General features: G+C 53.6%; 12 protein-coding genes across 12 annotated transcripts; 4 read left to right on the top strand and 8 right to left on the bottom strand.

Annotated features, from left to right (window-relative positions):
* Positions 1–192: 192 nt before the first annotated feature.
* AYO20_06149 (hypothetical protein) lies at positions 193–2,646 on the bottom strand (the record flags this gene model as incomplete). Its single annotated transcript, XM_022644440.1, has 1 exon — positions 193–2,646. The coding sequence occupies one exon, from the start codon at positions 2,644–2,646 to the stop codon at positions 193–195; it is 2,454 nt and encodes an 817-aa protein (XP_022499531.1).
* A 529-nt stretch (positions 2,647–3,175) lies between these two features.
* On the top strand, positions 3,176–4,631 carry AYO20_06148 (hypothetical protein; the record flags this gene model as incomplete). Its single annotated transcript, XM_022644439.1, has 2 exons — positions 3,176–3,260; positions 3,373–4,631. The coding sequence occupies 2 exons, from the start codon at positions 3,176–3,178 to the stop codon at positions 4,629–4,631; spliced, it is 1,344 nt and encodes a 447-aa protein (XP_022499530.1).
* Positions 4,632–5,176: 545 nt separating this feature from the next.
* Positions 5,177–6,259, bottom strand: AYO20_06147 (hypothetical protein; the record flags this gene model as incomplete). The annotated part of the gene is made up of 1 exon (XM_022644438.1): positions 5,177–6,259. The coding sequence occupies one exon, from the start codon at positions 6,257–6,259 to the stop codon at positions 5,177–5,179; it is 1,083 nt and encodes a 360-aa protein (XP_022499529.1).
* Positions 6,260–7,700: 1,441 nt separating this feature from the next.
* On the top strand, positions 7,701–8,813 carry AYO20_06146 (hypothetical protein; the record flags this gene model as incomplete). The annotated part of the gene is made up of 2 exons (XM_022644437.1): positions 7,701–7,811; positions 7,866–8,813. The coding sequence occupies 2 exons, from the start codon at positions 7,701–7,703 to the stop codon at positions 8,811–8,813; spliced, it is 1,059 nt and encodes a 352-aa protein (XP_022499528.1).
* A 523-nt stretch (positions 8,814–9,336) lies between these two features.
* On the bottom strand, positions 9,337–10,898 carry AYO20_06145 (hypothetical protein; the record flags this gene model as incomplete). Its single annotated transcript, XM_022644436.1, has 3 exons — positions 9,337–9,563; positions 9,709–9,836; positions 10,006–10,898. 3 exons carry the CDS (start codon positions 10,896–10,898, stop codon positions 9,337–9,339), a joined length of 1,248 nt encoding a protein of 415 aa, XP_022499527.1.
* Positions 10,899–11,892: 994 nt separating this feature from the next.
* AYO20_06144 (hypothetical protein) lies at positions 11,893–12,694 on the top strand (the record flags this gene model as incomplete). Its single annotated transcript, XM_022644435.1, has 3 exons — positions 11,893–11,988; positions 12,039–12,312; positions 12,369–12,694. The coding sequence occupies 3 exons, from the start codon at positions 11,893–11,895 to the stop codon at positions 12,692–12,694; spliced, it is 696 nt and encodes a 231-aa protein (XP_022499526.1).
* Positions 12,695–12,716: 22 nt separating this feature from the next.
* AYO20_06143 (hypothetical protein) lies at positions 12,717–13,976 on the bottom strand (the record flags this gene model as incomplete). Its single annotated transcript, XM_022644434.1, has 1 exon — positions 12,717–13,976. One exon carries the CDS (start codon positions 13,974–13,976, stop codon positions 12,717–12,719), a length of 1,260 nt encoding a protein of 419 aa, XP_022499525.1.
* A 340-nt stretch (positions 13,977–14,316) lies between these two features.
* Positions 14,317–15,802, bottom strand: AYO20_06142 (hypothetical protein; the record flags this gene model as incomplete). The annotated part of the gene is made up of 3 exons (XM_022644433.1): positions 14,317–15,142; positions 15,232–15,693; positions 15,744–15,802. 3 exons carry the CDS (start codon positions 15,800–15,802, stop codon positions 14,317–14,319), a joined length of 1,347 nt encoding a protein of 448 aa, XP_022499524.1.
* Positions 15,803–16,362: 560 nt separating this feature from the next.
* AYO20_06141 (hypothetical protein) lies at positions 16,363–18,390 on the bottom strand (the record flags this gene model as incomplete). Its single annotated transcript, XM_022644432.1, has 4 exons — positions 16,363–16,464; positions 16,522–17,141; positions 17,192–18,214; positions 18,267–18,390. The coding sequence occupies 4 exons, from the start codon at positions 18,388–18,390 to the stop codon at positions 16,363–16,365; spliced, it is 1,869 nt and encodes a 622-aa protein (XP_022499523.1).
* A 2,991-nt stretch (positions 18,391–21,381) lies between these two features.
* AYO20_06140 (hypothetical protein) lies at positions 21,382–22,086 on the top strand (the record flags this gene model as incomplete). The annotated part of the gene is made up of 1 exon (XM_022644431.1): positions 21,382–22,086. One exon carries the CDS (start codon positions 21,382–21,384, stop codon positions 22,084–22,086), a length of 705 nt encoding a protein of 234 aa, XP_022499522.1.
* Positions 22,087–22,701: 615 nt separating this feature from the next.
* AYO20_06139 (hypothetical protein) lies at positions 22,702–23,448 on the bottom strand (the record flags this gene model as incomplete). The annotated part of the gene is made up of 1 exon (XM_022644430.1): positions 22,702–23,448. The coding sequence occupies one exon, from the start codon at positions 23,446–23,448 to the stop codon at positions 22,702–22,704; it is 747 nt and encodes a 248-aa protein (XP_022499521.1).
* An 841-nt stretch (positions 23,449–24,289) lies between these two features.
* On the bottom strand, positions 24,290–27,448 carry AYO20_06138 (hypothetical protein; the record flags this gene model as incomplete). Its single annotated transcript, XM_022644429.1, has 1 exon — positions 24,290–27,448. One exon carries the CDS (start codon positions 27,446–27,448, stop codon positions 24,290–24,292), a length of 3,159 nt encoding a protein of 1,052 aa, XP_022499520.1.
* Between the last annotated feature and the right edge of the window lie 196 nt (positions 27,449–27,644).

Raw genomic sequence — 27,644 nt, 5'->3', positions numbered from 1 at the left:
AAAGAGCTTCCTGCAACATCACATTATCATCCGAACAGTGCCGCTTTCAGTCACATAACAATAATATACAGGGTGAGCATCAAAAGTACTAGAATCTTGGTCACGGCCCAGGCCAGACGCATCCTTGTCGTACGTTGATTCTTCCGCCAAAGCCGCCAGAATTTGCGGATGATACCCTGAGCAAAAGGTCCATCAGTCCACATCCATGTCACTCTCGTCTCCCTCGCCATCCACATCAGCACGAGAATCGTCATCGTCCATGTCTTCGTCGCTTCGCTCAGCCAACAGATCTTGGGTGATTTCATCATTGAGATCTCTGCCTCCAGTTCGGGTGGGTGGTGTAGGCCTAGCCACTTCAGGAAGGGACTGTTGTGCCGGATATTCACGCGGGCGTCGCTTCTTGCGCGTGCCATTTGTGAGTGGTCGAGAAGGGGCTGCAGTGAGATTATCTTCGGCGGCCTGGTGGCGTTGTTGGAGTCGGGCATGGTATACGGCCAGATCACGGTCTCCACCCCAGACTTCCAGGCGTCTCCCTGTCTTCCTCAGGACCTTGGTCCATGTTTCCACTTCCTCACCATGATCGTCGGGTTCATAGCCAACAGGAACATGTCCGGACTCGGGTTCGTCGCCATGCCATCTGCGGCCAAGCACCCCGGCAAAGCCAGATTCTCCCGCCTCCTCTTCCTCTTCGCTGTCATAGGTTGGAGGGAGCTCACTAACTCGCCTGGCCGCCTGCAGCAACCATCTGCACCCTTCCCTTAACTGCCGTGCTTCCTGGAGGGCTTGCCTACGACGTCTCCGGAGGGCCCATTCGACTCGACGCTGTCGATGTTCCTCGAGTTCGCGCTGATACCCTGTCCGAGCCCTAGCCTTAGTGCCGGTGCCACCAGCAGCTGGCTCAGGTCGGCCCCCTATCACGTCAGTCTCGTTCTTGCCTCGAGGTGTGTTAAACTGACCGATGACTGGATGGTTCCCAGTGCCAGGGTGTAGCGGTTGAGGCGTCCCTCGATACCGATCCATTGTGTCTGGAGTGCTAGCATTGCGGCCTGATTTGAGCAGGCTCCTGGGGCCATCACTCTGTCTGGCACCTCCTCTACTCCGTGTCGGTGTGTTCTTCCCCCTGACACGCTTGTACCGTCCGCGGCCAGGGTGTGGGTCAACAGCTTCCCAATCATCATCCAAGCTGTCGGCTTGACCCCCAAGAGCGCTGCTCATAACGTGTCCGTGGGGACCAACAGACTCTGGCGCTGGGGATCGTCCTACACCGGGACTTGCCCGTGAATCCACGTCAGAAATAAGGGAGTCCTCGTCCCCGTACGCAGCGCTTTTCTTGAGACGTTTCAGGGCTTTGTGGTCTGGATTTCCTGGGTCAGCCATCACCAGGGGCGGGTCATTAGCGTTCTCCAACATGATCCTCCGCCTTTCCTGTGTCATTTTCTCAGCAAAGGCAACTTCCTCTGGTGGGTCAATATTCTCAGCATCACCCTCTGCCTCCGTAATAGTTGTCAATTTTGGTACCAGTTGTGGTACTATGTCGGGATCGTTGGGGTCTTCGTCTTCCCTGTACTCTCCAGGGCCGTATGGATTCCGCAGTGCGTCTTCCTTGGTAAAATTTGACTCAAGATACCACCACATGAGCCACAAAAACGCCCTGGCCCTGGTTCCGGATGAGATGGTTGGCCGCATGGCAAGGTCAAAGAAGTCAACTTTATCAGTAAAGTGCATCTCACTGATCTTGGGCGCAAACTGGGAGAGGACGAAGATCAGATTGACTGGGTTCGTCCTTGGAATCGGTTTCGCCTTGATCGCTGCAAGTGTGCGAGGCTCGTCGGTGTCCTCACTTGCACCCTTGAGGATACTTTTCAACCGTGGCGCATCTTGAAGTGACTTGTAGTCTCTTTGACTTTTGTAGGCTTGCAGAGACGGGATGGAATGATACGTTCTCAGCTGGGCTCTCATCTCTGGGAAGAAGTTCAGTGTCGTGTTCATGCGGCCCACATTGACGAGGAGACATATCATTGCCATGTTATGCGCCGCCTGTCGATCAACTTGAAGCCTGTCCTTGAGGATCTTGCTTGTCTTGGAACTTCGTGCCATGCAGTCCACGTATATGTCGGAGAACAAACAACCAGGTTTGCCATCACTGACTCGGGTGAACACTGGCTTCGTGTCTTCGATGACGATCCGCAAGAATTCGTACTGGATCTCTTTGCGCCAAAGGGGCGTGCCATCGGGCTTCTTGATATGTCTAACTTTGCTGCCAGAGTAGACTGAGCCAACAGTGCCGTTGGCCTGTCTCCTCGTGCCGACCGCAGTTCCAATTGTTCTGGGCTCCGATTCGGGAGTGGCTTCTGATTTTTTGGTCCGTGAGAGAGGCGCCGAGGCAACACTGCCCTCATCTTCAGTGCCTTCGTGAGGTTGTTCGTGTATCCAAATTGCACCCTTGCGGGCTTTTGATTTTCTCGCAGATCCGGCTTTGGATCGGGGCGCTCGACGACCGCTCGTAGGAGTAGGCTCAGCGGGTGTTTCTTCCACTGTTTCGACTTGCTCTTGGTCAAGGTCTGCAAGGTCAGGCTTCGTGTCTTCCATCTGGTCGTCGATGGTGTCGCCCTCTGAAGGCGCCGCCGAGGGCTCGCGTGAAGTCATGTTGTCGTGAATGTGAGCGCAATGGGCCAGATATAAAGTTAATCATCAAGATCCGATCATCGTGATGAGTATGATGCAGCAGAGGATAAAAAGTTACTCAGCTGTCAATGAGACTTTGAGGAGCGTGGTCTCAAGCCACGGTCCCGCGATGCTTGCAAACGGATCACTCACCACGCTAACACGTGACGCCAGATCTTGGCAGCCCTGACTCGATCTCTTCCCGTTCAGGCTTCTTGATCAAGGAAAGTCACGCACGGACTTAAGCCCAGTGGCGAAGTAACCGGCATGCACAGTAAGTTCATTTATTGGCGGAGATGAATGGATGGAGTTAAGTGATACTCACAATACCTCCTTTGCTTCTCAGACCTCGACCTGACAATGCGGCTGGTCTGGTCCCTTCCGACACGCCTTGAATGTTCCAATGTCTTCAAGAAATCGACAGAGGCATGAGTCTAATGCTCTATCGTATCCCAGTGGTGGCTGTCGCACCTGCAAAATTCGACGCATCAAGGCAGGAATCCCTCCCACGATGCTTATCCAGCGGCTGACATTTGCTCACCCCGCAGTGCGACGAGACACGACCGACATGTTTGAGATGCGTCAAGTCTCGTCGCGTATGTATCAGAGCCACGCCCCCGAGGGTCGACTTTCTGATCCACATCGAGAACCGTTATGCCAGTGGACAATCAAAGCGGCCGAGAGGACCTCGCTCTAGCCTCACTCCAGCCCTTCACCTGGACCTGCGAACCCGTGCTGTCATTTACTATCTCAACTATTACTTACGAGCACCAGCTGATGTGCAACGCCTCCCAGGCAGCGTTTCAGACAGCATTGAAGAATGGGTCTCGGGGAAAACGATTCCAATCATTGATTCAGCGGTTTCGTCGATGGCACTAGTCGTCTTTTCGCGGACACAGCAACATTCAGTGGCCGCAGCGGAAGCCTACGTGCAGTATGGTGAGTTACTGCGGCACGCGCACCAGACGTTGTCCAGTCTGGTCGAAACAAACATTGATGCCGCTTTGCTGGTCGTCTTCCTAATGAGTCGCTACGAAGACTCGTTGCACGGGAGGGCTGATAATGTGCCCAACAGTTACCTGCATCATGATGGTGCAGCCGCGATTTTGAAAATATGGAGAAACCAGCACCCACTGGAGAAGCTGTCGGCAACTTCTGCGGTCAAGTATTCGCGGCGGGGTATCATTAGATCAGCTCTTTTGCGGTATCTTTCAGTGCCAGCATGGCTCGAAGACGGTCAGCCTTTTGGCGAGTGTGGCAGAGACCTCGATTATGACCGCATAATGGTCCAAGTTGCGAGACTTCGAAATCAGCTCACGATCTTGCAACGGAATAATTTCCAGCTGAACAGCAGCAGTCCGAAACTGTTCCAAGAGCTTCAGAAACTGCGCAGCGAAGCAGCGAACTTAGACCATGCACTGCGCCACTGGGCGACTCGAATTCCAAGTTCCTGGTACCCACGTCGGCATCTCATGCCCGCGGCGTCGTATTTGCCTACTCGAGACTTCTTCTCCTCGGAGGTTTACAGCTACTCCAGTATTGCCTACGCTACCCTGTGGCTGAACTACTCGGCTACAAGGCTATTGGTCAATCAAGCATGGCTGAAGATCCTCGAGCTCATTCAACCATATTCAGATTCATCTGTCTACGCCCACGAGGTGAAAGAGTGCCACTCGCGCCTCATAGCCACGTCAGTGGACATGTCCTCGAGTATTCCATTTGTCCTTGAGAGGTTCAAGGTCACAGACAGGGGTCAGCAGCAAACCGAGATCACACTCAACACAGATGCTGAGATCACCCCGTACGTGGCAAGTTTAACTGCGTGGCCACTTGGGATTGGCTCGTGCATTGGCAGTTTGCCTGTGGAGCACAGACAGTGGTTCAGGAACCAGTTGTCATTCATGGGGAGGATTCTCGGATGTGGAATCCTGGAGTGTGTTAGTGCTGCCGACCTGCTTGACCTCTGAGTCCATCATGTCCCTGTTCTTGCTGCATCCAGCTGCTGTCGTGGTTATTATGGTTCTTGCTGAAACTTCTGCGCGAGGCTGTCTTGGGCGGCGAGGTGCTATCTAAAATTCGAGAGGGCGTCTAAAATGATAGACAAAATCACATAGGTCCCCTCGAGGACGATAAGAGTAGTTAGTTCCTTCGAGCCCTTGTCTTGTGCTCAGTGTATAGTGTATGCCCGATCGAGCATATACATACGAGGTACTTTCCGCTCGGCTAAGGAACCCAATTACCTCATATATGTCTAGACAATGACAGGGACGGAGAGAGCTAATGTCTTTATTTCTGCCGGGCCGGCGACAGTCGGTGTCTATCTAGGTGAGGAATTAAGGTATATGGAAAATGGGATTACTTTTCTCTCAGTACGTCAATATCCAGATGAGATGAGAAGAGCAACGAACTAATCTAAATGACTTGCATTTGCTGGTAATGGACAACCCGACTGAACCCCTTTGAGCCCGCCCAGTACAACCTCCGTCCAACTCTGCATCTTAAGTTATTAGTTTCAGACACCTGTATCAGCAAGTACGGCGGGACTCTCGGGCAGCATCAAGGTCCCGGCAAGGACATTCTCTTTGGTTGGTGCACCTTCCTTGTCCGCAATGACAGCAATGATAATCCCCAGCGGCTCGATCTCTGGTGGTATCACCGCGCTGTACGATGTTGTATTAAACGAGACCGAGATATTGTAGAGACCATGAAAAAAGACAGCGTAGTAGTCCTTGTCAGGAGCAAAGTGAGGTTGGTTGTTGGGCTGGGTGAAGTTGAACACCAAAGTTGAGCCAGGCGTGATACCCGTTGTACCAGCGCCGGGGGATATTTGTGGGAGGTTCTGGCGCGGCGTGGGATATATAGGGTTCTCGCCTGGGCAGGAGCCGTTGACGACCCATTCGTTGGTGAAATCCAGAATCTGGTTTGCATATGGATACACAGTATCCGTTGGCCCAGCAAATGGGGTGGACTTCCAGTTGTCAATGAGTGACCATGTATTGTGGCGCGACTCGGTCGCGGCTATGGCCACAAGGGCGGCCTTGGACAAAGTGAGTTTGGCTTGTAACTCCAGCCCGGTGAGGAAGGCCATGCTGGAGATCTCAATGACTGTCTGAAGCGCAACGTAACTAATCGGGTCTTCATAGGGATACTGGTATTGACACGGGCCGGGCTTGACCGAGTTGGTGGATATTTGGTTCTGAAAGATACGTAGATGACCGGCTTCATTGTCACGGATCTGCTGAATACGCTCATAGGTGGTGTTGGGAAAGCCAGCCTCAACGAAGGCCGTCGTGTTGAACCGCTCAACTCCTTGTTGATAGAAGGAGAAGATGACCCACTCGGCAGACAGCAGGTTCTGAAAGAGGAGGTCGTCTTCGCCAGGAGGTCCGAAAGTCGTGTTGACTATGGCACCTGTGATATTGCCAGGGAACGGAGCTGCTGTGCCGTTATACGTGCTGTACGTTCCAGACTGACCTGGAATCGGACCGTAGGACGGGTCGGACAGTTGGGAGAAGAGTGGCTGTGTCATGGGTGCACAGCATGCCAGACCAAACGCCAGGGCAGCGGCAAGAGGATTGAAGCGCAAGACTGCCATGAAGATTGAAAGGTAGTACTGTTTTTGTAGTCGGCCTTGTGGAGGGTTTGCTCGAGACTTGAAGTCGTGGTCTCTGAGGTTCTTATACCCTCAGAGAGGAGGCATGTACGTGCGGTGTCCATCATGGAACAACTGACGCTGAATGCCTTGCGAAGCTGAGCCAATCGAGAAAACTACCGAGAGGGGAATGGCCTCAGGCGGTGAGGCTAATCTGTGCTCATTGTGGACGAGGTGTTGTGGTGCTGTGAGTGTAGAAAAACAAGGCATGGAGATACGTGCCGTCCATGACGATGATGGGTGAAGCAGTGACTAGATTGAACTGAATGGAGGCGGAGGGTTGCCGTGGACGTCAGCGAGATGGAGCGCAGAGTAGGGCAGCGCAGGGAGGAAAAGAGAGACAGAGGAGAGTGAAGATGGAGAGGTACGAGGTAAAGGGAGACAAATGTCCCCACCTTCCCAAAACAGTCATATTTTCGATTGGTCTGTTTCGCAGGCTGCGCAAGCACCAAGTCACCGACACCCGCAGCTTCAACGCCTCAAAAGCCTCGACATCTTTTGATGGCTCAGCCTCTGCAAATCTCCCCTATCTCATTCACACTGTCACTATTCTCCGTGTATCTGCCGCCGTCGAAGCACTTCTCTCCGGCCAGCCCGCCCTCAGTTCACACTACTGTCTCACTCTCAGCTGTGCAGGTCACCCATGCAATCGTCAGGCCTCCAACACTTCAGCAGTGCCTTGCGGATATCAACGCTCGTAAACAAGGCCAGGTCAACGTTGACAGAAGTACCTGTGGTTTCCTTGCTGGACTTCTCTATAAGTTTCGAGGCTTGATTGCTTGAAGGTCACACATCACACTGTTCCTCTCGGAATCATCCGTATGGATCAGTGACAATGGTTGGTCGTGGCGGGTGGGTCGACATACCCTTTCAGACTGTTGAATGCTTCAGGGTCTTACTAACAATGGGATATAGGCGGTCAAAAGCATGCTTCACCTGCCGCAGAAGACGTCTCAAGTGTGGTAGGCTATCCGTCAACGTCGTCCATTGATTGTCACCGCCTCATGCTGATCCAACTCCAGACGAGACCAAGCCGAAATGTGTACGATGCCAAAGAAGCGAGGTCGAGTGCACAGGCTACCCAAGCGGACTAGAGTTCATCGACGACAATCCAGCATATCGTCCGCGGAAAAGAATTCAACCTCGAAAAGTTGTATTTCCACACGCGTCAGAACCGATGCCTAGCTTGAGTATTCTAGGCGATGACTTATACTTCGCTTATATGAACCAAGAGCTGCAGGATGGGAACTCCTTTATAGATGACCGTTGGCCAGGCTTCCACACTCTCAGGATGCCTGACTGTCTTCCTCGACGTTGCATGAAGTCATTCGCTGCGTCTTTTTTCGGCCGGCGAGTCAACGTCCAACGGGCACAACGGGAAGGAATGAATCTCTATGTTCGGTCTCTTCGGGAGCTCAACGAGCGCCTATCTCATCCTGACAAATCTTCGGCCGGTCACACTGTCCTCTCAATAGCAATCCTCACGTTTTGCGAAGTATGTGTCATAGTCGCACTTTAACTGGCAGCAGGAGCTGACTGGATATCAAAGTATCTCACCGCAACCACCGGTACTGCATGGGTCCAGCATATGCTGGGAATGACGGAATTCTTCCGACTCCAGGGCTTTGAAATCTTCAAACAGCCATACACCATGTGGGCGTTCCAGACCGATCGATTTTCCATGATTCTTGCTGCCATCGCGGCCCGTTGTCCGACTTGTCTCGCCACAGAAGAGTGGAAGACTATTCCCTGGACTTTCTCCCAAACACCAAAGAATCCGGTAGGGTATCTGATTGACCTCGCTTCCGAGCTTCCTGCCATGTATACGAAGTTCATTTGTTACCTGAAAACAACAGAGGCGAGCGCAAAGGCTGGACTAAACCTCGGTCTCGAGAGGGATTTTGCCGACCTTCTCCAACGTATACGAGACTGGTACATCAAGTGGGAGTGTGAGGTCAAGCCTCAAGTTGAAGAGGTCGCTCTGTCGCAAAACGAACAGCAGAAGTTTGGCCTTGCATCCAAATTAGTCTTTGACAACACGACCGACATCGCCTACACATTTGCCATGTACCAGACCACGGTGATCATACTTTTGGAGCTTTGGAAGACGCTTCGAAAGGTGCAAATAACACTTCCAACAAAGCATAGTGCTGTTCGTGACGGGGACCTTAGTCGGCTACCAGACCTTCCGGCTGACGAATTCACAAGCCGCCAGGATGACGAACTCTCCGGAACGTCCAACTCAGCTCTAGTATGTCAAGCCCGAAAAGCAGCTCTCGATATCTGTCGGATACTACCAGTCTATTTGATGCCATCGGGCTCCTGGGTCCATGGGATCCAAATGGTCATTCCTATCCGCATGGCACTCATTGTGCTCCGCCAGAATGGTGGCTGCCCACAAGCAGCGTGGCTGGAAGACTGTATGCAGCAAATCGGCGGGGCGCAGCGAGGGTGGGAGATTGGGAAGTACGCCATGCAGGTGTATGGATACTCATGAAGCATGGGGCGGCGGATGTTGGGCTCCGGTTGAGAAAGCTGGATTATGATCCTGCGATCGGTTAATGCCCTGACGCTGTGCATTGAGATTTATGCGAGAGGGAGACCAGAATATATATTGAGGATGACGGTGGTGAAGCAGTGACACCAAGACCTGAGATGGGATATCCTTGCCTGGGTTGGACACTGGCTTGATTACACGTTTTACACGCGTGCATATCTATTCTTCTGACCAAGTAATCCCTTGACTCCAACTGAAAGCCTTCTCAAAGGACCGAGAGAAAAGCCAAATCGAGGTCCATAACTCAATCCAGTAAATACGGATCGATCACCGAGCCCTTCAACTTCAAGGTGAAGGTGAGGGACACGGACAAGCATGGCTGATGCCGGCTGTTTTTCCTGTGCCAGAAAACACCGAGACCTCTGCGGACGAGAGAGAGAGAGAGTCTGGAAACCTAGGACGCGACAGCAACGTACACCACAGAACATTGTACATTCCCTCCTTTGACGGAATCACATCAAAATCAGTCATCAAAGTTCTGAAAGTCTTTCCACGCTTCCTCGACGAGTCGCGGGTCCGTGAGCACGCGCAGCGCCAGCATAGCCATGCCCTTTGCGCAGGTTATGGCGGCGCGGTGGGCGTCATCTGTCGCGGCGTGCCCGGCAAAGCGCGGGTGGTGCATCGAGACGTTGGGCTCGGTGGGGATGGGGAATGTGCCGTGGAAACTGGGGACTTCGAACGAGACGTTCCCTGTTGGTGGTCGAGCGATCGATCAGTTGGTTGATTGATTGATTCGGATACCCAAGGGGGATTTTTGGGAGGGGGAACGACAAAGGAGGAGAGGAGATAGTGGGAGGCAAGGCAGGGGGGGGAGTTTCGTGAACTTATTGCTTACCCATGTCCGTCGATGCCGTGTACGACTCGTCGTTCTTGACCATGATCTTCTCGCCTATCGTCGCCATGTCCTCGACATATTGCTTGCATAGGGGCAGGTTGACCCGCAGGTTCTTGTACGTGGGGGCGCTGCGGAAGAGGGGGATTCGTGTCAGATCACGAGTGTGGAAATATGTAGACAAAGAACACGAGGGAGAGTAGAGGAGAGTAGAGTAGCGACGTCAGTCTCCCGCTCGTCAAGGGATTTTTTGGCGGGTAGAACGAGGGAGAAATGAGGGACAAGGATGTTGGGACTTACGGAATAAAATTGATGTCGCAGCCCGTGGCGGCGGCGGCGGCTTCGCAGCACTTGTGCACCTTTGCCAGCAGCTTGTCGGCCCTCTCCACGTTCGGGGCCCTCACGTACCAGTTCATGCGGGCGTAGGCAGTGATGACGTTGGGGACGGAGCCGCCGTCCTCGATGACGCCGTGGACGCGCTCGTCGGGCCGCATCTGCTGGCGCAGCATCGACACGCTGTTGTAGGTCGTGATGGCGGCGTCGAGGGCGTTGACGCCGTTCCACGGCTCGCCCGCCGCGTGCGCCTGCTGGCCGCGGTACTCGACGCGGAACTTGTGCGAGGCGATGAACTTCAGCCCCGCCAGCCCCGTGTACCCGCCCGAGAACTGGTGGGCCGTCACCGGGTGTGCCATGATGGCCGCGCCCATGTCCTTGTCCCGAAACGCCCCGGCGTCGATCAGCTTGCACTTGCCCCCGCCGCCTTCCTCGGCCGGCGTGCCCAGCAGGCGGACCCGGCCCGGGATGCCGCTCGACTTGAGAGCCGTGGCGGCGCCCAGGAACGCGGCGATCGACGACGTGGCGATCAAATTGTGGCCGCACGCGTGGCCGATGCCCGGCAGCGCATCGTACTCGGCGCAGATGATCACCAGAGGACCGCCCTGGCCGACCTCACTGGTGAAGGATGTCTCGAGGCCGTACGTCTGCTCGGTCACGGCAAACCCCTCCTTTTTCAGGAAGGCCGAGATGGTCTTGACGGCGAAGAATTCCTTGTACGCCAATTCCGGGTTGTCGTGGATGGACCGATTGAGTTCTCTCAGCTGTGCATCGACTGCGTCGATGGCATCGAGCGAGGCCTTCAACGCCTTTGTCACGGTGGCGTCTGGTGCGGCATTGAAGGAGTTGGGTCCAGCCATGGCTAATCCTGGCAGCGTTTGGATGATGGCTGGGGGGATGTGGAGCTAGAGGTGTATTTATCCTTTGTAGTTGTCGAGGGCGGTTGACTCTGGATATATGGACATGTGGGTAAGATTGAAGGTGGAGCAGAAAACTGCGCAGGGACTGGCAGTGACTGGCAACGACTGGTCCTTTACCATTTTCGGACTCATAGAAAACATCAGACGAATGCGAAAATCCAAGAGAGTTACGGATCAAGCAGGGAACTCAAGACAAGAATTCCGTTTAGCTGCAAATGTTCAGGAAACGTGACGAATCTTCTCATGGCATGATTTGGGGTGGAATGATTTCCCTCCCAATATCTAGAACCCGTCGTGACATCCCGATGCAGTTCTCAGCCCACGAGCTGGACTTGCCCTCCTCTGAACTCTCTCTTCATTTACCCAGAAATGTACTCGATCTTGTCCAAAGCCCATAGGAGCACAGGAAGCCGGTCATTCTTAGCGCTTGATACGTTCCTAATGATTGCTCTGCTACCAGTCGGCGATGTATACTCACTGACAGAATGTAGTCTGGGCTATACGTCTCACAAGGCTGATTCGATTCCGCATCTCCTTCGGTGTCAATCTTCCGGTGGAATTCGCGAATCTCTGAACGGCGGATCGTCCCCAAATAACCCGGGTGACCCTTCCCCAAATGTTTGTTAAGCATGTAAGGCATGTCCTGCGCTGAAAGAAATGGCCAACCCCACTAACTGAGGACCCAGATCGCACCATAGACACCCTGGATACTCTACCAGTCAAGGCCAATGTTCCGATAGCCTCGGATGAGCTCGTGAAACTTTGGGTGCGGGGAAGGGAGGTTGTGAAATATGGGGAGATATAAAAGTCGAGTGCGGACCACTTTAGACATTGAAGGTAGAGATCCAGATCGCAACGGCTAAACGTCTCACTCGAAAGGCATCGATCCAAAAGAAACGTCCCTCTTGCGCGACACAAGAGAGGCAGACGAGAAATGCCCTTACAATATCTTCTATGGGTCAACTCCCAACCATTCCCAAATTCTGGGGTTGATGACGACCTTTGGGTAAAATGGTATATCGATGAACATGTTCGTATCTAGACCGCCCTTCTCGTGTAGACCAGGCTGATCGGTGGCAGCTGCCGGACTTGATCAACAGCAAGACTGCCGTGCGCGCAGCCATGTATCGCGAGGCCGACTTTCCACTTGGGTCGAAAGAGAAATCGCCACGCAAGTTCTTGGTGTTATACCAGACCGAACTCGAAGACCCGTTGAGTTCCCAAGAGTTCTTGAACGGTGTACGCCATACCAGTGACATGTGGCCCGACAAAAAGCCATCGTCCGAAGTAGGGAACTTCAATATCAGGAATTATAAGTTAATTCAGGACTATGATCCTGACAGACGGGGGGAAGGTGAGTGTCTGGCGTTTACAGAAGAGGCTGACTGTTGCTGATGCCGCTGGATTAAGTCGCCGCGCCATTTTGCGCGACGGTCGAGATGCACCCAGTGGATGAGCCCGACTTCGACAAATGGTACCGAGAAGAGCATCTCGACATGCTGCACAAGTTGCCAGGATATCGACGATCGTCCAGGTATGTCATTGGCCCAAAGACGGCTCTGACAAAAGATGAGCCTCCAAAATATCTGGCAATCCATGAAATGGATTCTTTACAAGGCTTTGTCGGGAAAGAGGCCGATGCTGCCAACACCACCCCGTGGACGGTAAAGCATATCAAAGACAGCAAGGTATTCATTCCGAGAGGCTGGGAGTTGATAACTTCGCGGGGGTATTGAACATGCAAGGCTCAGACGATGCTCATGACGCGGTGGCCATGATGGATTCCATCCAGGGCCAAATGCTCTCATTTGCCGGTGGATAGCCCATGTGCAGCATTTTGTCATAAAACCGGGCTTCTTTTGGGCGGCCATAGTTCATGAGAAGGATGTTGTCCTCGATGGGAACAAGCCCATCGTGGGTGCCGTTGATTAGGAGCAGTCTGCAGCAGGGTCCATTCACAATACCATTTTCGACAAGGCTAAAGTCCTTTTGAGCCCTGTCCTTCATCTCTTCCCAGTCCCGGTAGCCGTACTTGGCAACATATGCTTCGCTAAGGACAAACGGGTATTCGTGGTCGTCGACGTGTTCAAGCCATTCTCGACTCAGGAACAGATGACTCCCGGCGCCCTGGGCAATAACCCCAGCAAGCCTCGAGTGGTGAGTGTGTGCTAGCCGAATGGCACAGTAACCCCCAGCAGAAAGACCCCAGGCCATGCATTTCCGCATGTTGAACGACGGCTGCTTGTCCATCCAGTCAAGAATCGAGGTGAACAATCGTTCGTGGGACGTTGGGTCACGACGGGCTGCCGGGCAATCGGCTGTTCCTGGGATTTCGGTGATCACACAGCCCCAACCACGGTCCAGAAACTCGTCAGTTCGCTGTGGCCATGCTGTTAGTCGGAGTGCGTGTGAGTACACCAGAGCGCCTGATGTGCTTACCTCTGTGTTGTCGGGTCGATGCCCGTCCAATCCTGTGATCAGCAGCACTACGGGGCATTTCTTCTCACTATTTGCTCCTGGCGGAAGCCTGACGAACAGCGGTATCTCCTTGCCGTCCTCACCATCTGCCGCAGTATGGGGAATCTTGACCTCTTTCATAGGAGCCTCCCACAAGCTTGCACCTCTCAAGTAAACCTGCTTTTGTAGCTCAAATGCCTTTCTCTTCAATCCTGAGCCAGCCTCGAGAGAAGGGAACCGAGATATTCGATACACACACGCGGCACGCTTGAACAGGGCGGCGGCTTTGGCTCTGTCCGAGGCTTGGGCTGACATGGCTGCGTCGGTGAGTTTTTCGGCCGTCGGCATGAAGTACTCGGTGTATTTGTCTGTGTACGCATCGTTCACGTCATCCCTGATCAGGCTTTCGAAGATGGGTTGGAAGTCTTCGAGCTTGCCATCGTGGAAAGGATACACCCCGAGCGAGCAGGGGAACTTCCACTTGGTTTCCCACAGAGCTTTGACTCCATCCAGATGAGGGTACCGCTGGTAGAACTTCTCGCCGAGGATCCAGTTCACCATGCTGCAGTTCTTTCAGAGCTTGGTGTTGGAGGTCAAAGACCAAACAAAAGAAGATTGAGTGGTGAAGAGACGGTGAGGAATGTGTTTCTATTGTTGGAGGTTCTTTCCAAGTGGCATCGGTCAATTGATGGCCGAACCCCCGCGACAGGCTGCGAATATCAATTGTTGACTGCGCCTGCCCCTCGCCCCAAGCTCTAATAGCTTTGCGTACAAGTCCACCAAGAACCATAATAATCAAGAGTGTCAGACTGTAATATTTATTTGTTTCATATTCTAGACAGCCAGCTATCCTTGATGCAAACTCTGATCGCGGACAGTAGACGGTGGACAGAGCATGGCTCTATTCTCCCTTGACACGATCTCGACGACTCCTCCCAGCAGCGGGCGGATCGACCGCTTGCCGCGTGATCCACGCTTCGGTCCCCAATGTCACCCAGCAGTACCAGTCCGAGACAAGGCAGAGTCTGTCGACCAGAACGGCAGCCCACAGATGGCGTCTGACAAAGGGATATTCGGTCGCAAACTCTAGCAAACCGTCCAAGTAGTTGTATGTCTTGATGGAGAGAACGAAGGAGCCAAACCACGGACAGGCGTGGAATGTTCTCCAGAAACAGTAGAGCCGCACCCACAGCAGCACCGGGTTGAGCATGCCCTCGACCATCTTCCGCGTCATGTGCGGACATGTCTTGTACATGCCCCAGAAGCCAGGTTCGTAGACGAGACACATCAGTCGGTGTCGCAGGCCACTCCGGTACCACCGCTTCATCTGACCCGCGAACCGTGAGTCTGGCATGATGGAGGTCCCGGCTTCGGCGCCTTCTGTAAGCTGCATGCCCAGCTTCCTCTGGACTGGCTTCTCCTCCCCGTCGCGGCGCTGCGGCTTGAACAAGTGTTGGAAAAGGACCCAGCGCGTGATGAAGCTGTCGTCACCAGAGTTCTGGCGTTGGCCCATCAACATGTCGTTTGCAAAGGCAGATTGGAACGCCGGATCGCGGGCGATCTCGGATCGGAGCAGCGCTGTGACGCCGGAGACGCAAAAGTTGATGCCACCATCGGCAGCATATGCGCTTTTCATGCTCCCGTGGCGCTTCCCACGAAGACGAATGGCTGCCACCTCCCATGGCTTGATGGTGCCAGGGTATTGTCTCTTGAGTGGTAGGTACGAGCTGCGAATTATTCGAAATTAACTTGCTGCAACCGAAAGCCAGCGTGGGACTGTATAGGCAGAGAAGTGGATCTTTGGAAAGCAACTCACGTTGTTGGGCCCCCGACAAGTCCAATATCTTGCTGCTGAAAAGGCGCCAGTAGGTGCAAAAGAACAGTCTCGCGTTCCCAAAATGCGTCATCATCGACCAATGCCATGATACTTCCTTTACTCTCGTTGATGCCTCGGAGCAGCTGATCTCGTTTGTTCGCTTTGGAGACCGTAAGGATGCGGAGCTCAGTCTGTCCCATGTTGGCGTCTACAGGCGCGGCGCGAATCAGTGCGCGGACCCTGTCTGCCTCCTCTTCTGTAGTAATGATGATTATCTCGAGTGGTTTATTCCTGAGGAGGCCGCTGAGGCCATCAGAGAATGCCGGATCAGTGTCGACGGTGGGCACGATGATGCTAACGTCGGAAGGACTATAAGCACGCTCCTCGGAACGGGGCAAGGGGAATTCGCGGTATCGTTTTCGATTTCTCTCCGAAATTCGGTGCTCGAGAAAGTCCCACAGACTAAATGAAGGATGTTAGAATGATCGGGAAGACGGTGTCAGGCAATGTACACAAAAGCTCCCAGGACAATAGGGCAAGAGAACCACGCCAGGCCGCACGGTAGAGCCATGTAGATTGAGCAAGATCGTGTGTTGCTGAAGTGGTGTCAGAGGTGTTGTAAGAGATGTGGAAAAGCAGCTGTTGGATGATCGATCTGGCTACTGCTCTCCAGGTGTTTCGGTCCTCTTCTTTGTATATAGGCATTTTATCTGGCCTCAAGCATGGTGTCATCTGGTTGGTCCAGACAAGGCTGTGAATGGCGGGTCACAGGATGGTGTCGTGTAGTAACGGCGAGGTATCACAAAGGATCCATCCGGGTACTGGTGACAGACGATGTCAAGAAACCGCCCACCCCCCAGTAACCGCGTAGGGTATACGGTGAATCGGTAATAACCACGAGATGTAATGCTGGTTAGGGTGAAAAGAATTTCGAGGTATAATACTAAGTGATATATCCATCATTGAGTGTTTGGCAAGACAAAAGTCCCTCCTGGTCGCCCTTGGTCAAATACTAGGCTGTAGCATCCGTGGTTCTTCGAAACAAATGTGGGCGGTGAGGGAGTTCGTCCTTGGAGTCGACTGTTGCTGCCTGAAGGTTCACCTCTGTAGACCTACTTTCGATGCCAGCCTTCATAATGCAGGATTCACGTCGTCCTTTTCATCAAGCCTGCGGCTCCCTTCGGGTGGAAAGCGCGCAAACAGCAAAACCCCAAACCCTATCAACGCGACAGCCTGCGAAGTAGAGTCAGCACCATCACTTATATTATCATGTCAATCACAACCACGTACCGCGTTGCACGTGAAAACAAGCTCTGTCCTTCCAATACTGGCAAACGCTGCAAAAATAACACCAAAGACAAACGTTGTCGACAGTCGAGCCATGTTTTCGACCAGAGATACCCCGGCAAGAGCATCTGTCCGTTCACTGCTGGTAGCAGAGCTTCCCACCATTTGAAGGACTGTCCCTTTTGCGGCCGAGCCAGTTCCGGCAGCAAAAGGCAGAACAACTGCAACAAGATACATTTGCCAACCTTCGCGAACGAAGGAGCAAAGCAGTGTCAGAAGTCCATCAGCAACCAGCGAAAATCTCGTGTACGTCAAATCAAACGCAAATGTTTGCTCCTTTGGGGTTTCTTTGTCTTTTGGGTTGTGCGTGCCGTTTCCCGCTTGCTGTCGGGAGTCTCTCAAGAGAGGAGCGCGCTCCGACGACCTGGACTCTTGGGTATCTGCCAGATCCTGCTGCTCTCTCTTCATTGTCCATCTCCTGCCGATGGCAATAAATTTCGGAAATGCAAATGTCAAGAATACGCCCCTCAACATGGAGTACATGAAAATGAGGCCACCGTTCTGCTGGGTGCCAAAATCAAAGACATCGGTTGAATACAGCTGTAGCAAAGTGGGCAGATATCCTGGTGTCCAATTAGCGATGGTTTCACCTCTGACACCCAAAAAATCTTACCTGTGGCTAGAATTCCGAGAAAGACTCCCCATGCAAGCAGGAATGCACCGTACTCGGTCCTGACAATGCCATCCCTTGTAATGAACTTCCGGGGCGCAAACACCATCAAAGGGCCAAAGAACTTGGTGAAGGCCGAGGTCATCTTTGTTTTTCTGGCCGTGGTCCGGTCCGCGTCGATGTCTCTTGGCTGGGGCGGGATGTGTGGCAAGAAGGCAAAGACATAGGCACTGGAGGTCAAAAAGAGCATTAAGGTCAAACGGAAGGGGGCTTTGATATCAAACGCCTCAGCCACCACGCCACCCAACAAGAATCCCAACGCAGAGCCGAACATCATGCTCCCGGTCAGTCTCCCCAACGCGGCTGTCCGGCCTTCGTGTTCCACGACGTCGGTGATAAAGGTGTTCAGCGCTAGCATATACCCACTCGGCCCACCCACAATGGTAACGATCTGCGAACATTGGATGATGATTATGCCAGTGGTGCCCCAGACCTCGACGCCCACAATTTGTATCAATAGTCTGAGGGCAGGGAAGAATACCTGGGTCAGCAATGTTGGCTTGACACCAATGCGTTTGATCAAGGTGCCCGTCAGAAAGAGGTTCAATGTGCCAAAAACGGTGGTGCTGGCTCCCAGTAAGGACACCGATAGCGCTGTTGCGCTTTCAATTGGGTGGATAGAACACCGGTCAGTGCCGTCTCCGGTGTTTAGACGGTTGGAATAGCCTGATGGAACCATTGCGGCAGAGAGGATCGATGTCCAGGTCCCTGCCGTGGGCGATCGCTCAACTCCATGCAACAGTCCCGAGGGATGGTCTTTGTAGTACGCATCACAAGTCATGAGCCTGAAGACATATAACAGCGGCACCTGTGTTACTCCGAAGCTCAGGCTGGTCAAGAAGGCACAAAGCAAGACCAGATACCTCACCGATCTGGACCATGTTGTTGGGGCCACATCCGGGGTCTCGTCTTCGGTCGATACTTCCTGGACGGCCACACTCTCAACAACGCTGAACTCCTGCGATCCTGTACGATCAAGCAAGTTGGGTGCCGTCGCCTCAAGATCTTCACGGTGTACGGACGAGGCTCGTCGACTGCTTGAGTGGCGTGAATGACCCATCCTTGGCAGATTTGCGGAAGAAAGTGGACGACGAATGCGGAGTTTGGCGACAGTCAGTGGTAGGGCCAGTCCCGCTGGTCATGCTTTGGAGGACGTATGTCAATATGATGGGGGTCTGGGCGACTTGACGTGGTCCATTGAAATGACAACGGCAGTAGAATGGAGGATGAGCAAGAAGAAAAGAACGCCAAAGGGTTCCATGTAATGTAAGGGCGCAGTACGAGATAGAGGTGGCGGTCAACCCTCAAATCTCGAGATGCCGCCATTGTCGGCGCAAATGCCGCGTTCTAATCATCACGTGAATGGCTAGTCCCCTTTGGGAAGGTCCCAATCAACGCCATCGTCGATCACCGACAGATCGATGTCTCCAAGTGCACCAAAGGTATCGAGTTTGGGCTTGTGCTCCTGAAATAAATCCGGAGCAGAGGAAGGCTTCATTAACAGCTGCAGATGTGCGAGAGGTTGCGGACATGATGAAAAACACTCGTTGTCAGGATTGTGAGGGTTGTGGAGAAAGTGATTCTACCGCCAGAAAAATGGAGAGCATAATCGAGCAAAACCATTTGTGTGCATCTGGTGAGAAGGACGCGATGAAGGAGAGGCTTTTGAAAAACGGTAGGAAACACACGAGAGATCTTCTAGTCCTGCCTCTTGTATCGATTTGTCGAGGCACAAAACACGTTCCTTACCAGCTGGACTCACTCCTGTCTTTTCAGTCTGTGTGCTCCATGGCCATTCCACCAGCCCACGCAGTGTCAGCGTCTCAAGCCGTCCATATTGGATATCCGCGCATCTAATGAGGACAGTCGTGCGGAGGTGGGTGGTTTGTGAATGACAAGCTCATACCTTTCCTCTTGGCCGCAGCGCCAAATACGAGGGTTGAATTCAACCATACTGATAGCCGCCTCTGATATGCTTGTCTTCGACTTCCCGCGAGAGTACGAGGTAGAGTTCATCATAATCAGCGATAGACTACAAACCCTTGAGTGATGGTAGTAACGTTGAAGCAGGGCCTCACCAGCAACAGCTCTTGTATTCAAGTCCAGCATTGATCCTCGTTGTATACTTGCAGGCTCTCTCCCATCCTCCCCTCTTCCTTTCCATCAACACTGCGTTCTCCATCTCTGGCTCTGGGGGAAATGGGAAGGCGTTGAGTGGGCGGACTTTGGGCAGCCTCAAAATCACGTCATCAGCTAGCCCTGCGCCACACGTTAACACCCGTGCCAGTGGTTCGAGAGTGTCAATTGGTTTGGCTATGGCGGACGACAGGGTTCATACTCTGTCCCTGTTGTGGTAGGATGCAATTTTGGTAGCCACCGGTCTGTCAGAGATAAGGGCGCTTAGAGACAGGACTTTTGGGATGAATAAGGAAAGCGGTTTTGCCAAGTTGCACCTTTCACATCGGAGCAACAATCCGGAGATATGGTAGCATTCAAGTCTATGACAGGCAGCAACTGCTATGTCTGACTCTCATTGTACTGCTTTGCACTTGATTGCAGAGTACCAAGTACACAGAGGTATACCGAGTACGAGGTGCTCGTACCCAGGGTACATACACAGTAGGTATGTCGACAGGCAAACAGGCTAGTGTTGAAACCTGGTGGAAAAGAGATGTGACTCGCATACTCGGTACTCGATACCTCGTCTGATCATGGCTAATATCCCCCTTTTTCCCATCGGGGCGGTGTACTCGGTACTCCCCCTGCTCGGCTGATTACTATCGAATGGAAGAGCACATTGTCAAACCCCGTTACCAGGTTATACTCCGGACTGTTGACTGGCGTGACGTTGAAACTCGCATCCTCACCGGCTCTCGTACTCGTACCCAGGCAGATCAGCAGCGGCCACATGGGGTCCAGGGGTAATGAAAATCACACTCGAGGCAAGTGATACCGAATCAGGCAAAATGCTTGGCGAGACGAGGCCCACCAATTACAGTTAGTGTGATTAGCCTTCCAGAGCACCCCTGTGATTGGTCTCCTTTATATATCTCAAACGAGTCTAACAACCTTAAATCCACTATCGATACCGAGGCCAAATTGAGCTTCATCTCGGGATTGTCGCACATAGGCTACAGCCTCCTCGTGGCGGAGAACGGTTTTCTTGGCAGTGCAACGCCTTTAAAGACCGGTGCCATGGTTTCAACGTCACTAATCCATTTCCCTTTCGGCCCTCTCGCCTTTGTTTTGCTTCGATACAAACCGCCTTTCTTTGCTTCTCCACTTCGCTTCCCGTTTCCCCACGGTTGCAGGGGGGAAATGTGCTCGATGATGCCCAATCCAAGCATGGGATTGAGGGGCCCCTTGACGAGAAATTGCTCCTGGTGCTCCCAAGGAAGAGGAAAGGAACAGGAGACCCAGGACCACCCTCGTGAAGGTCTCTCGGGGACAAGCTTCATGGCGGTTGGAGATGGATTTGGGCTATGCTCGTCTCCACCAGCGTCGACAACTGGCAAATCAGCTGTGATCTGCCTGCAGGTACGGAATTAAACCACCTCGTATTCAGGAAATCAAGTCGCTGCTCCATCATACAAGCCACCAATCATGTCTCATCGACCTCTGTTTACCTCTCTACTTGGTAAACAGCACACCACACGCTGATCTCTCTCTCATCAATCTGGCCCCCCCGGTCCACTTGCAACTGATCCACGAGCATCTCCGACTCCAAGGCTGATTTCTCCTATGACAGCAGGCGATTTGTTTCTGTGAGTCAAGGTTTTGCCCGGTCTCTTGCCCTAACGAAGGATTGGTGCCATCGGGGCGGTGGAATAGCCGACTCCAACTTCACTGCGAAATTGCCATGAGAACTTTTGCTGGATGGCAAAGATGAATGGCGCTGTGCTCCACAGCCATCTGGTTGCTCGGGGGCCCCCTTTTGGGAAATGGCTTGCTCGCCGCATCGAAGTACTTTAACTCGTCTATCTCTTCGACGACCTCTTCAGTTTCTTGTCTTCTCTTCCTCAAGCCGTGTCAAGTTCACCCCAGTCACTCGTTTGCTGCTCTTGCTCTTGCTCTTTGCTCAACCTAGCAAAAAACCCAACTTCTGTCACTCGTTTCTACAGACGCTCATCAAGATGAAGACTGCTGTCGTTGCTACCCTCGTCGGCTCTGCCTTTGGCTCTGCCATCTCCTCCCCGTGGTTGGACTGGACCTCGTCGACCACCACCACCACGACCACCACCAAGGTCCCCGTTGATCCTGCGACCACCCACACCTGGGCTGACTGGACCACGACCACCACCACGACCAAGGTTCCTGTTGATCCCGAGAGCACCCACACGTGGGGCGACTGGACCACCACTACCACCACAACCACGACCACCACGCCCGCTGTGTGCACCTCGACCATCTCGACCTCCGTCTCGTGCGCAACCACCCACCACAAGGAGACCTGCACCACCAGCACCCTGACTGTCTGGGATACCCTTCTGTGCACCGGATGGGAAGACTGGTCGACAACCACCAGCAAGGTTGTTGATCCCACCAGCACCCACACCTGGGGCGACTGGACCACGACTTCCAGCGTTCCCGTCGAAGCTGTTACCACGACCTCCGTCCCCCACACGTGGGCTGACTGGTCCTCGACCAGCAGCGTCCCCGTTGCACCGGCCACCACCAGCAGCGTGCCTGTCGCTGCCGTCTCCACCAGCACCTGGGGCTATGCTCCTTACTCGTCGAGCAGCCTCCCCGTCGCTCCGGCCACGTACACCGGCGCCGCCTCGCTCCCCAAGATCGAGCTCGGTGTCCTCGCCATCATGGGTCTCGCCGCTGCGCTGTAAATTCCTCCTTACACGGGGGAAACAGGGGTTGGGCTATTTCTAATTTTCTCTATGGCTTCTTAACCTGGCAAAGTTCAACTGCAACTACTAAGCGCACGTGGTAACGACGGAGATGGTCCCATGAAAAAGAGGGAGAGAGAGGAAAACCCTCCCCCCCGGGCCCGATACGCGATATGGGAAGGGGGGGAAGCGGTTTTCCAAGTTTTTGCATAAACAGCTTTTTTTCTTCTTCGATAAAGTCGATAACATAATTTCTGTGTTCCACACAACACAAACAAATGGAAGCCTGGTTGATCAATCCTCGACGTTTGTCAGCTAGGAACTTTTTTTTCTCTTAAATGTCTATTTCTTGTAGAGCCTTAATCCGTGACTAGCATCTATGATCCTTGCGATCGCATGGTCCTCACGGCATAAAGTCATATTCGCACCTAGCCTCTGGCATACGGCATCGAGCGACTTCATACCTCGTACGTAATATGTATGTGTCTGTCTGTCTTGGGATCAACACCCCCAACCCACCCCAACCAATCCCTGAGTTTAATCACTATCCAACACTTGCTTCAGCTTTACTTCAACACCTTCCATAATAGTAGTACTGAGTAGCTACCTCCGCCCCTACCATCCCAACAGGGGATCCAACTCCGGGTACTTGTTCTTGCCGTCCTCGCCATACCCGCCTCCTTCGGGGTTATACCTGGGCGTTTTGCCGTCGATGACCCTGCCGGTGTTGTCGGCGTCGGAGATGCCGTACTCGTCCAGACGGCGCATGTAGGCGTTGAAGACGACGTCGTTCTCCGCGCGCCAGCGGCCGCACACGGTGTCGCCGGCGTTGAACTCTTCGGGCGTCTGCAGGACGACCTCGCGACGGTGCCTCTTCTCGTCCACCTTGGCGTCCCATCGCCACTCCCACGATGTCTCGCCCACTTGGTACTCGCGGCTGACCCGCACGGGCGGGTAGTCCTTGTAGTGTGCGTCGTCGTCGTCGACCCATTTCCCGCAGCAGCGTTCCACGTTGGGCGCCCGCGTCCAGCACTCCCACGGAGAGAACGCCCGGTCGCAGTGCAGCCGCCAGTTGGCCAGCGCGACGAGCGCCTCGCGCACGCATGTGCGTTCTGGTTGGTTTGAGGAGGCCTCGTCCTCGGCGTTCTTACATCCTCCTTCGCAGCCCGCGGCTGACGCTACGAGGGAGAGCCCTGCTAGTGTTGTTTTTGTTGTTGTTGGTGATGGTGATGGAGATGGTGCAGCTCTGGTGACAAGCGTTGCCATTGTTGTTCTGGCGTTTCCGTTTGGAGTTGCGTCGGCACTGGCGCACATGACGGCGATGGTCATCAGACCGCCAAAGAGGAGAGATTTGATGGCCATGGTGAGGATTGTGTTGAGATGTTGTCTTGATGTTTGACAAGTGTAAGTCTGAGTGTTTACCTCGATGATGAGGTGAAGGTATGCGCAAGAGTCTGTGGATGGCGAGATGAGGCGATGCTCTAGAGTCTGTCTGTGAGAGAAGTCAAAGTCACTTGCAGAAGCTACAGAGTTGTTTGACAACAGCACTGCTTGGGAAGCACCTTTATGTTATTGACCAGCAGTCCAAGGTCCTCGAGGAGGACCGCGACGGTGAGGACCTCGACAGTGAGGACCTCCCAGTGCCAGCCCAAGCTTTTACGAACCAAAACGTCCCGCTGTTTCTGTTGGTGAGCCACAGATTGCACGTATTAGCCTCGGAGACTCACACTTGGGGGAAATCCTGGAGTTTGGTACAGCACAGACATGAGGAAAAGAAGGTTTGGCAGCCAATGGAATGGCGAGCGGATACCAAAAGGGCCGTCCATGGACGATCATCTTTCCAGATCCAGTTTCCCGAGTGTCAGCATATCTGTCTCTTACCGGTGTCCCTCAATCATGGTGCCTTGGACCTGTATCATCGCGGCCGGAACATTAAAAAAGGAAATGGGTTGACTCGATTGCAGCTCTGCGAGAGGCTGAAGCGTTGAAACGTCCAGACTCGAGTCATCGGTAAAGGTCATTTCGTGTCATTACCAAACGAGAGACAAATGCTCATATCAGATCAAGTTGACCCCAGCCCAACCAGGTCCCAAATCTAACTCCCACCGTTTTGTTCCGTTGGTGCTATGCAATTCAGTCCAAAAATTCTCTGCCTCGCGCGATGCTTTCCTCCTGGCGGCACGACGTTTTTCACCATCTGTCATTATTCTGTACTTGATTCCCTCTCCTCAAAGTGTCCGTCATCCTCGTCCTCCACTTCTCCCTCCCCAAGTACCTCGGCCGGTTCAGGTGCGACGACTTCATTTTGAGGTACCCCCTGGGTCTCATGGCCAGTTTGCCCCAATATAGACTGAGGACCATCGCCATTACCGTCTCCGATCGGCTGCATAGGTATAGGGAGTGGATCGAGATGCGCAGTGTGCTGGTGAGGCTCCGCAACGTCAGCTCCAAGCTGCATCGCCAACATCTGGTGCGTCATGGCGCGGGCCGCATCGCTCGCCGTGCGTGCAATCCTGACCGCAACCTCGGCTTCGTCGTCCAACCGAATATCTGGCAGCGCCAGAGCCGCCAAAGATCCAGGAGGAAATTGATCTCTCAAGCGCTGGATCCGACGGATCAAATCACGGGCCAGAGCACCCATGTCTTCCAAATCTTGTATATCCTGTGGGTTGCTTCCAGCTCCTGTTTGGCCATCACCAGTTGACCGCCCCGACCCACCCGTATCTATTTGGAAGTGTCCTGTACCGGGATATTGGGCGTTTAGACTAGAGAAGAAGTCCACCAGCCCATCGATTGCCTCCTCTGTACTGGAGGAACTGGCGCCTGGCCCCAGACTCGTCCGTCGGGCTTCCAGAGGTTTGCGCATCTTGTCCTTGCGCTTCTTCGGCTTCTTGCCGTGCCATGATAGGGCAGCCAAAAATGCTGGTGACCTCCGCTTACATTTTCCTGATCGCATCCTCTCCCATCGGCAGTTCGGACAGAAAAACAGAGGAGATTCAGATGGTGCAGTAGTCGGTGGGAGGATTGGGGGTATGCTGTTGGCTTCTTCAATCTGAGAAGCTCGGCACCCCTTGCAAGGACACGGAGGTTCCAGGCTGCTTGCGCAATCGCCACAGACGTAAACCTTGCATTCCATGCAGGTCTTCATGACCGCTGTACAGCGTCGCCTGTGGTCGCCAGGGGCCGAACGTGACACTGGGCAGAAGAGTGTTTGACAGCCTCGCCAACCCGGACCTTCTTCAACGTCCGGTCGAGTTGGCCGTCGAGGCGCAGATCTCGGCTCCGGAGTCGCAGTCATTGAATACGCCGATGGCGAGGGAGAGGTAGATCGAGATGGAGGCCCGCTGCTGTTCGAAGCGGGCGATAGTGGACGTTGGAGCCGTTCAATCTCTGCCAGATGTGTTCGTATTGTTCTCGAACCACCTCCCATCTCCGCATTGAGTGCAGCCTCAGCCGCTGCGACCGCTAACGATGCCGAGGGGGAGAGAGGAGAGCCCGATTTGACCCCAGCTTTCCCAGCTTTGGGGGTCCTGACAGCCATACCAACCTCGGCCAATTCTGCTTGCTCTGCTGCCGCCTCCTTTTCTTTCCGTTGTCGCATCAATGTGGCGAGCAACTTCAAAGCCTTCACTCTCGACTTGAAATCTTGTCTCTCGACGGGGAGTTCTCTGTAGCCGCAGATCCGGGCTTTGGCACGCTCACCAATATCATGTTTGATACAAATCGGTGTTGAACAGGCCTTGCATTTGACTTTCCAACTGTCCGAGCCATAGCAGTCATCACACAAAACCCGAGGAACTGACAAGGTGGGGTGGTCTCCACCGGTCAGATATGCAGCAGTCTCAAACAAAGCACTAATATTCGCCCAGCGGCCGGCAGGTCCTTCTTTAGGTGCACTGTCATCTGCAGGATAGCTGACGACACCGGGGGCATCACGAACGAACTCCGGATCCTCCCAGTTCTGCCCAATTGGAAGCGGCGCCGCACGAATGCGGTCCGAGTCCCGATTCGCACTGTTGCTGAAGGTGATGCCGCCGCCACCTGAAAAGACTGGCTCTGTGCAACACCATTTGAATTTGATATTTGGAAGGGTATTCGTGTTTGTGTTTTGGTTCCCGTTGGGCGCTCCGTTGGGAGGTAGATCTTGATCTTGCATGGAACAAGGAGAGACGGCACATCCGGGTGCCCACCAGAACTTGTTTCTTTCTTCTTCGGGAGCATTCTTGTTTCGCAAGTAAGGACGATCGAACGCGCAACTGGCACATAGTGTCTTCCTGCACCCGGTGCAGTGCATCATGACCGAGCACTGTTCACACCGTTCCAGGATCTCTGCTGAACAGTTGTGGCAGATGACGTTTTCGACAAATTTTCGGTGAGATGCTCGTAGATGTGCCGGCGTTGCTTTGCCCTCGGGACCCGTGCCAATGGTTTCGCCGTTCATCCCCTCCTCGTCAACTTCCCAACTCCTGCAATCCCATTTCCGCTTCTTGGTCAAGGCGTAGTTTCTGGGTTGCTCAGCTGGACCCAGCCAATTCCGACTCCTCCACAAGCGATCATAGACTACCCAGACTTCCCGGGGGTCCTGGGGCATACGTAGTTTCACATACCCTCGCCTCCGATAACACCTGGCGCCGGGCGTGGTGCACCAAGCCGTATCTGTCCAGATGCCTAGTTTGTGGCAGGTCAGAACCAGTTCATGCGTGGGCTCGCTATCGCTCTCCTTGCGTGCGAGGCTACTCGGCAAATACGGCCTCCTCCTGTGGTGGCGGCATCGATAGGTATATAAACTCTTCAGAGCAAGGGTCTCGAAACCGGGAGGGCCTTTGGCATCCGGTGACTCGCGAGCCAATGCATGCATTTGTAACCATGGATTGATGTGGTATTTCAAGGAGACATTCTTGCACCCGCGCACTGAGACGTGGCGAAGGGTCTCCCTCCTCAATATCAGCACAGTGGACGTCAAAGTTGTCCCACTAACAGCCGTGTTATCCAACTCCAGGCTGACAAGCCTCGTGCTAAAGGGGTTTATGACTGTCAGGATGATTTGGTCGAGGGCGTAGTTGCTCGATTGCCTTTGTCCGTTATTTCCAGCCACGTTTACGCCGACGGTGGCGGTCGGGACCGCGGGTTGGTATAGACGCCATGAGATATATCGCCAGGAGGTGGGAGATTTCGAGAAGAAGTCACGCAGGTAGGGTGAAGTCTGATAGAGTTTGAAGATGGACTCAGTTGGAACCTGAGCGAGGAGTGATTCGAGGATGGGCGGGTTGCAGGTAATCAAGAGTTCGAAGGGCGAGAGGGTCTTTCGGACAGGCCCAAGTACCGGCAACGAAGACTGTACTGGCTCTGGGGCAACGGCCATTATGAGTACTGGGATAATGGTGTCGAGAGTATTAGAAACTCCGAACACATATTTCGGGTCGTCAATGGAACGAGGGAAACACGGTCAACGTGCTTGAGGAGAAAGTGAGCGGTAACATCCATGCACCGCTACGACCATGACATGTATTTTGCAAAGAGATGACCAATTCAAGCGAAGTCTCATCGATGTATAGAAG

The sequence above is a fragment of the Fonsecaea nubica genome, assembly GCF_001646965.1.
Source record: "Fonsecaea nubica strain CBS 269.64 chromosome Unknown Scaff38, whole genome shotgun sequence".
NCBI classification, from domain to species: Eukaryota; Fungi; Ascomycota; class Eurotiomycetes; order Chaetothyriales; family Herpotrichiellaceae; genus Fonsecaea; species Fonsecaea nubica.
The sequence above is the reverse complement of the archived record's forward strand: the minus strand, read 5'-3'. Positions and strand labels throughout refer to the sequence as shown.